The sequence below is a fragment of the Lepisma saccharinum genome, chromosome 26, assembly GCF_977018435.1.
Source record: "Lepisma saccharinum chromosome 26, izLepSacc3.1, whole genome shotgun sequence".
Taxonomy (NCBI): Eukaryota; Metazoa; Arthropoda; class Insecta; order Zygentoma; family Lepismatidae; genus Lepisma; species Lepisma saccharinum.
Window position 1 is genome coordinate 7,393,358 of NC_139254.1, and position 9,167 is coordinate 7,402,524.

At 41.5% G+C, this 9,167-nt stretch overlaps 1 protein-coding gene across 1 annotated transcript in view; it reads left to right on the top strand.

Moving 5' to 3' along the window:
* The window catches only part of LOC145979449 (uncharacterized), a 215,684-nt gene extending 207,771 nt beyond the window's left edge, over positions 1 to 7,913 (top strand). Inside the window, exon 9 of the mRNA XM_083112352.1 lies at positions 4,346 to 7,913. Within this exon, the coding sequence (XP_082968478.1) occupies positions 4,346 to 7,443 (3,098 nt within the window). The 3' untranslated portion in view covers positions 7,444 to 7,913. The remainder of the gene's footprint in view (positions 1 to 4,345) is intronic.
* The last annotated feature ends 1,254 nt before the right edge of the window (positions 7,914 to 9,167 follow it).

Genomic DNA, 9,167 nt, shown 5'->3' on the forward strand with positions numbered 1-9,167 from the left:
TTAACTTAATAATACTCAGCGGTGAACGATGAGACTCGGTGAAGTACACAGACTCCTCTCAGGTACAGGGATAGTGTTAGGCACAGACAATATTCACAGCACAGAGAAATAAAACCACATTACTGCAGTATGTATAAACTGAAAGGTTTTATTATTTATTTATTGCAATTATAATGCAAATATACTTGAGACGAAGGCGAGGATTTCGCTTTGTCGATGAATTGACTCAACTAAAACGCATAAACTCAATGCGTGGCTATCGGCAAGACTATGATCGCATAGACCTAGCTTGCGCCCCGAACTACCACACCAAGAGATATTCAATGATAACTGAGCCAATATTTGCTCTTTAGCCTTTTATTTCCAAATTAATCCTTAGGCTAACTTTATTATTTAACGTAGAATGGTTGCAGTATTGTGCATATCATCAATGCATGGCTATCGGCGTACCTATGTTCACATAGGCCTAGCTTGCGCCCCGAACTACCATACCAGGATGTATGCACAACACCGAGGAGTTTTTTTTTTAAATTTTAAAAGCTTCGTCGATTCGTGGCGAAAAAGTGTGATATTTCTTACGCTTTATCCTCGCTTTTATATTATTTCGAGAACACAGATTAAAGTACAGATGAATCACTCACTATCTACAAAAGGATACTATCAACAAAAGTGACATCTATACATCTTTAGAAATACAAATTCGTATAGTGCACTCTCGCAAACATGAAGATAACATTAAACTACTCATAACAGAGCATAAAATACAATAAACATTAAACAAAAGATATACATTACAAACAAGGTGCATTATTACATATAATAACAAAGAAATTACGCTTTATTTTACAAAAATAAATACATTAGTGACATATCTTCTACTGGTGACGTCACATAAAAATGTGGATCATATCAAGTTATCGGTTAGTTCATTGAACTCTCCAGCCTAATTATTGCCTATTTTTATGGGAGCAGGAGAATATTTATTATCCATTTTGCCTTGACTCATCTCACTCAACAGGTCGCTAGGTGCCGTGGCTTGCCGCGAGTTGATAGCTTCCTGGAGATGAGGCCTTGCTCGAAAAGGTTTATTATCCATATTTCTGTCGATACAGTAAAATGCAGCATGAAGCTGTATAGACTTATAATTCTAAGACTTGTGAAATACTAAACTAAAAGTGTTTCCTTAATGCGAGTTAAAACGAAATATAATAATACTCAAATCATTAACTCAGTATTGGAAAAATTAAAATATTGCACAACTTTCATGTATTTTTTTAATATGAAAGTTACCTTAGAAGAATGCAAAGTCTATAGAATTATATTTTCTTACTAGTAGCTCTGCATTGGACTTTGATACTATGTATTCTTTCATTTGATTTCACAGGGTGACTCAAAAGTTCTGCACCATTGGGTAAATTACAATACTATTATTATTGTACCAGCCGCGGTAGCTCAGTCGTCAGGGCGTCTTTGATGCCCGGCGGGGGAGAAATGGGACTTTTTCAACCTGTTCAAGCGGCTCCGGCGCCCACCGAGCGTCGTATAAAGTATGTACCCGGAGAAAACTCTTGGGGTTAAAGGCGGCCAGGGGCGTGCTGCCGATCACATCACCCCCAGCTCGACCGAGATCAAGAAAGTGTGGGGCCCTAACCCTACACCCCCTATAAGCCTTCATGGCGTGGTGCAAAGCACAGGGAAGCACTTTACTTTTTTATTATTAGGATTGTAATATATTTTAAGTGTAATCTCCACCAATGTCAAAACGACTGTGGGTATGAACACGCAAATGATGTTTGTTCCCTATCTTCAAAGTGTACACTTGGCCTCTCGATGGCGCAGTAGTAGTGTCGTCGCCTTGTAATCAAGGGGTCCCGGGTTCGATACCCGGTAGAGGCACAAGTGGTTCGGGTCCCACTTTAAACTGTAGGTCCAGTCCCGATTACCCTTACTGTGCATAAAGTGGACTTAAAACACCAAATCAACCAAATCAAAGTGTACACTGTAGATTTGAGATAGCCACATACCGAAGAATTCAGTGGATTTAAGTCCGGTAACCGAGGAGTCCATTTCACCAATTCGCTGCGACCTATCCAGTGCTGCCGAAAGTTGTCACCCAGACATTGTCACACCCGCCGAGACTTATCCATTGATGCGGAACTGTTGAGCCACCCTGTACAGCTGCATTACTTTCTCTTTCAGCAAGCATTCCGACATCGCTTCATTTTTATTATTGTATTCCGTAGTGTTTCTGTGACGTGTTCAAATTGATGGTTTCCTTTCAGTCGTGGCGATTTTTTTTCTCCGTATTGCTGTAATTCTAGAACACACTGTTGTACATAAACAATGCAATATGCTTTTTACCAGTAATGCGCATGGCAAAAGGCATGGTCTTAGTAGAGCAAGAATTGCATCAACGAACTGCTTCACTGCGTCGGTAGGATTGAGTATGCAAGTAGTATTGACTTGTAAATATCTTTCTTTTAAGGTTTAGTTTCGGAGTAGAGATTCCTTGTGGACTCTGTTATTTTCTTTTTGAAGTATATTCTTAGTACAATATGCAAATGTAAGTAGGTAGTAGTTATGTAAAATTGATTAATAGGCCTTCCTGATTGGCTATTGCCTAGTAATGAAGAAGTCAATTCCGTTGTTGTCAGATTAGGTACGTTACTAAAAAAATAACATGTTACCGTTGCATTTACTTTGTCTTGTAATAACGACATTTAACAGTTTTTATAAGTATCCCATTGTTCTATGTGTAGTTCCATGTTTTCCCAAAGTAACTTTACATGCAAGAGTTTAAGACACCACACAGTTCTCAATTTTTGTTTCACAACACATTCAACTATGTTACAATAACTGACGAAAATTTGTTAACACCGAACTTAAATAAATGTGAAGTAACTCTTAACTAACGCAAGTTCCTGAAATTTAACGCATTACCAAATAACATGTTAATTACATTATATTACTTCCCAAGTCTTGAGCGAAATAAAATAAATTTACCTCCTTTCTGAATTTACTAAACTCAAAATTATCACACATAAGTTAAATTTGTGTAACGAGTTTTTTCGTAAACTAGCTCCACCTATGATAACTTGCCCTTAACTACAATCCTCATACGTTACGTTACGTTATTTTTTATATTGTGATACATTAGGTCTTTTATACAGATAACGACAATATCTTACCATTTCTTCATTATCAAAACTTCCATGTCACATTTCTCTTTTGAATGTATTGTCCAGGTATAACATATTTAACACTCTCAAAAAAGTGCAAAGTGTTAACAATGAATCGATTGTACGACGTCATGTTGCATGCAACAATAGTAGAAAATGGTCAACACAATTTATATCTTGCCTATTTTAAACAAATTTTAAATTTTCTTGTCGAAGTGTAGAGAAGTTCACACAAATTTAAACACATTGATTGATTTATTTGTTTTACTTCCTTTTCTGCCACTTTTGGTTAATTTGCGAAGATGGGGATGAGTGATGACATGATGAAATTGATGAATGGACCTATACATCCATGCCCAGGCCGGGATTCGAACCAGGGACCCCTGGCGTCGTAGCGCGATGTGCTCTAACCACTATGCCACGGGACCGAAAAATTTAAATACATGCCCCTACAGTTGCTAAGGGGTAGTTACTGTATTTCCCATCGACCCACAAATTTAATGTATTTTTTTATTATTGAAGAAGCAAACGAATTTAACGTTGTTTTTTTTGGAAGATTACCGTTTATATCTATTTGTCGGTAGATGACGGATTTCAACATATCTTAACAATGGTTTAGGACAATGAATGTTGTCGCCTACTGCTGTAAAATCTGTTTTGATTGGTTATACAGATATGTTTGTGTGCATTATAGATGATAGTTTTAGTTTTTCACATAAATTTAGTATACGAGTATATAGTGCTTCTTGTAATCATCTTCTATCCACATAGAAAACTCTGGACTGCATTTTGCAGACTAACAAGATTCTGGCGTCTAGACAGCCAGTATAATCCTCATCTTCGCGATTAGCCAAAAGTGGCAGAAAAATAACACAAATGAATCAGTCAGTCAATCAATTCTTGTGTTATTTTTTTTTTTTTAATTTAAGTATATTTTTGAAATATCCAGAATAATATGATATGTATTGGTTTAGGTCCTTTGATCTTCATATCTTTAATCCAGGAATTTCTTGATTTGTTGTCCATTCATCTTTTTTTCCTTAACCTAAGTATGACTATGATAGAAACTTCAGAATTTTTGTTTGGAATTGTATTGTTTAAGACAGTTCAGGTATGAAACGTGTTGTTAGTGTGCAGAATTCTGACGCTTCCTTGCTTTTCCTCAGGTATCAACCGTGATGATCTTCAACCAGCTGCTGATGACCTCTCCGTATACTTTGGAGGTGGATCCATATTGCAAAGACAGAGGCGCCAAGGTAGCTCGGCTCCCAACTACTCATTGGATAACCTGCCTGACACGGCGTTCAACTGCGAGGACAATGTAGAGAGCGGCCTCTATGCGGATGTGGAGACAGACTGTCAGGCGTTCCATCTGTGCCAGTGGAACGAGCATGGGGTGCTCGAGGACGACACCTTCGTCTGTCCATACGGGTCGGTCTTCAACCAGCATCACGGAGTCTGCGACTCGTGGGAGAAGGTGGATTGCGAGCTGTTCTCGATGCCCGAGCACACGTTCCAGAAGACGAGGAAGTCTGGTAGGAAGAAGCGTGACGTTACAGATTCTCCCCCCAATTATACCCTCGCTGATCTTCCGGAAACCTCTTTCACGTGCGACGGCAAACCTCAGGATGGTCTGTACGCTGATGTTGAAGCTGAGTGTCAGGTGTTTCATCTGTGCAAAAAGACGAGTCATGGTAATTTTGAAGATTCTGCTTTCGTTTGTCCTCACGGGACCGTGTTCAATCAGCACTATGGTAGCTGTGATGATTGGAAGAAGGTCGATTGTCAGTTGTTGTCAGAGGATGAGTTCGCGTTCGGGAAGACTAAGAAGGGGAGGAGGAAGAGAGCTGCTGACAGGTCTCCCCCGGATTATGCTTTAGAGGATCTTCCTGAGACGACTTTTACGTGTGACGGAAGGAAAGACGGGCTGTACGCTGACGTGGAGACGGAGTGTCAAGCGTTTCATCAGTGTCAGACGAACGAGTACGGGGTTGTTGAGGAATCGACCTTTGTCTGCGAGAAAGGGTCGATATTCAATCAGAATCTTGGCGTGTGCGATTCCTGGGAAAAGGTCGACTGCTCCATCTTCACGGAGGAGGAGTTCTCGTTCCTCAAAACGTCCCGCACCAAGAACAGGAACAAGAGGAGGGCCAGTGGGAGGACCGAACCAGCCTGCGAAGGCCAACCGCTCGTCGTGCCGATCCCTGACGCGGCATCGAACTGCAGACGGTATCACATGTGCGTTTACAATGCCGACGGAGATATCATCCGCTTCGATCTTCAGTGCGGCAAAGGAAAGGTAATGGACCCCAAGCAAGGCAGGTGCGTGAGGGGTCTTGGGTGCGTGGTGCAAGCCAACATCACCCAGATCATAGCCCCAGCCAACTTGAGCGTTGTACCGCTACCCAGCCTGCCCCAGGACATCGCTCCAGACCCTAGAGCCGAGAGGCGAGCGTTGGCTAGACTCGCATACTGGACGAAGAAGGCCAAGAAGTATAAACTAGCAGGGATTGACACGGAGACTCATAACCAGAGCGGCTTTCAGAAGAGACGCTTCCTAAACGTCACTCAGCCTTTTAGCGCGCTCCGAAGGTGGGGTTTCGCCTGGGGGAAGGTCTTCCCTAAGGGATCATCTAGCGAGCTCAGGAGGAGGAAGAGGGACGACAGGAGCAGGACAGATCTCCAGTATCGGGACTTCAGAAGAGGCCAGAATCCCCAAGTGGCGTTCCCACAAGGATTCAAGACGGCCACAGACCAGCTTAGAAAGACCAGACCGTCGAACGAGGATTATTACTACGATGACGAGTATGTCGTCAACAAACCCACAGTTCCTAGACGTGAACCAGTAACCCCAACAGTACCAAACTCATCCCTGCTAAACAGACAGATTCTAGAGATGTTCCTGAGTAACTTCTATAGGCAGCAGCAAGCCCAAGAGAAGAAGTTCTCTCCAGTGCAGTCCGAGGTCGAGTACTATGATGATTACTATGAGTACTATGATGATGAGCAGGAAGTTAGCACCAAGAAAGCGCAGCAGGCAGTAACAACAGAAGTTCCGTCCACGACAAAGAAAGGCGACGAAGAGTATGACTATCAAGAGCTTCAAAACGATCAGGCTAATGCTGTATTTGCAGAAACGACAAGCGTTTTACCGCAACGAAGAATCGACGAAGTGTCCACTACTGAAGCTGTGGAATCTACAACGTCGCCACCTTTGGCAGATGGTCAGTTCTATTACTACGATGACTATGAGGAGGATAGTAACATTCCCGGTGAGGTCGTTCGTCCCAGGAAAGTTACATCGACCACGACGACATCTAGTGATAGGCTCGAAGATAAAGAGATCAGTACTCCTTACTCGGTTGGCTTGAGCGAAACAGGTTCTACAGTAGTCACGACTTCCACTGTTGAGAATACTCCAGAACCGACGACGGAAGTTACGTCAGCAGCACCGGAAGACCTGAAACCTGAAACTTCCACATTCACCACTGAAGAAACGACTCCGGTCCTTGAGTACACGAGCACGACAGAGAAGCCGTACAGGCACAGGATAAAGACTCCTAAGCCAAGACTTCCTCCGAAGAGGAAGTTATCGACCACAACAGCTCCTACTCGTCGGTTGAGACCCACCTCTAGGCCTCTTCTTCCTCCTACGTATAGAACCAGATCTACAACTCGGTCCTCCTTGAAGTATAGGTTCCTGACAAGTACCCTTGAACCTAGGACAACTCCCACAACGACCCACAGCACCACAACACAAGCAGCAACCTCAGAAGTCACAACTCTATCGACAACCACAGACTACTCCCCATCCGAAACAGAGCCAACCGTATCCACAACTTCATCTCCACGGTACTTCCCCGCAGTGACACTCACTCCAGCAGACCAGCGAAAGGGGCACTTCGTATGCACCGGAAAAGAATTGTACACGTTCCACGAGGACATCACAGACTGCAGAATCTTCCATTACTGCTCCCCAGGCTTCCATAAGGACCAAATACTAGATTTCAAGTTCATGTGCGTCGAATTTACAATGTTTGACTCTGCGAGTAAAGAGTGTGTTGAAATGCCAGACTCTGGCTGCCAGAACCATGACAAGAGAGACTACAGCGCCGCCAGTGGCGGCCACGAGAAACATTACTCTAATTTAAGCCAAGCTGGCGCACAGCTTCAACTAGACAATCAAATTGTGCCAACAGATGATTCCTTTTCACACTCTGAAGAAGAAGATGGTGTGATCGTGAACAGAAGAAAGCACACCTAAATATAAACATCTTCATCACTACATTCTTCTTAATTTGTGTCTCTCTTTCCTACCAATATGCATTTTTTATAACCTTTACTGGAAAAACAACATAGAGGACTACAAAAACCTCTTTGTTTCAAGACTTTACGATAGCAAGGAATGAGATTGCTGTAAGAGCAACCACATTCACTGCGATGTATAAAAACATTTTGTGGTATGCAATTTCATATCGACTCTATTATCTGCGTGGAAACAAGAATTGATATGAAATTGCTGACATTTGCTATGTGCTTTTCCGTAAAGGTTTACGTCGACTGTCACGAAGAAGAAATGTGCCTCTTTGTAAATTGTGTGAGAGAATTGATGTGCATGTGGTGGATTATATTATTGGTTATATTGTAATGTAAATACGATACAAATGATTCAACGAGCGAAAGTTTAAAAATGTATTGTGTTATATTTTGGTCACTGTAAAGTTATGGAAATAATTATAAATATTTAAAGCAAAAAAATCTTTGTCAAGTTATTGTGGCACGTTGAGCAAATTCTTGTTTGAACTATAAAGAAGTCTAATGAACCTGTTTCATAAATCTGAAACGAAAGAATTATGACGTCATCTAATCATTACAAGCCTAAACAAAAGAGCATCAAATTTAAGACCTAAATTAGAAAGAGACATGTATTGCAGGATGTAACATCTTTGATTCGGTCAGATACCAGATCTTCATCTTGAAAGTTGAGATTCATACAGATGGGCCCGTTAAGAATATGCAACGATTACGGTTTGTGACGTCACGTCTTGGATATTTATTTTCTGAAGAAGAATAGTACTGTAATTTTATTATTATTTCTACACACACATATATGCTTTACAAGACGGTGAATTTTCCTTGAAAAGCCTTAAATGCACTCAGCAACTGTCGTTTTGTGAAATTTTGCAAAGAACTACACCAACTTACGTCATTCATTTCCAAGACGCTGAAAGATGTTAAATGGTCCCACCTTGCATATACCTTTTTTCTGCTGATGATTGAAAATATGTATTTTATACTTTTGTTCCTTGTAGTCGCTATTATGCCACATTTTGGAAATCGCGACGATGAGGATGATTAGATGAAATTGATGAAAGGGCATTCCCAAAGAATGGCCAGTCCGGAATTCGAACCCAGGAACTTTTGTTTCAAGATCGATAGTAGACCAACCCACTGCTTGAAAATATGAATCTGTAGATAGTGGAGAATTTACTTGGTACATACAGGGTGGCTCAAAAAGTCACTTAACACCCTCGGTACAAGGCCGCTGCAGCGCGCAACATGGAAATGGTGATGAACAATTGTTGCCAGGCCAAGGGGGAACCACATTGACGCCACCCGCATGGTCGGCGGCCATCTTGATGTCCGCCATCTTGAATTCAACTTCAGAATTTTAAATGGGAAGGGGCTGATATGATATATCAAATCAGACTACAATTTCACGAGAAATGCAATGGTGAAGGTTTTTTCGATGTATCTTTAACCAGTAAAAGGTTATGACTGAATTGTTGTACCAATTTGCTCCTTTTCGAGGTGTTAGAAAAATGCCTTAGAATTTGTTTAGCGCATCGGTAATGCATCGAGATCAAAGTGACGTCTAGGGCGAGAAGCTCGCATGCCATTGCACAATATTTTAATCGGATACAGCCATGAAGAGCTGTGCATTATGAATGGTTGTCGCGAACAATTACAGTGTGACGCTTCCATTAA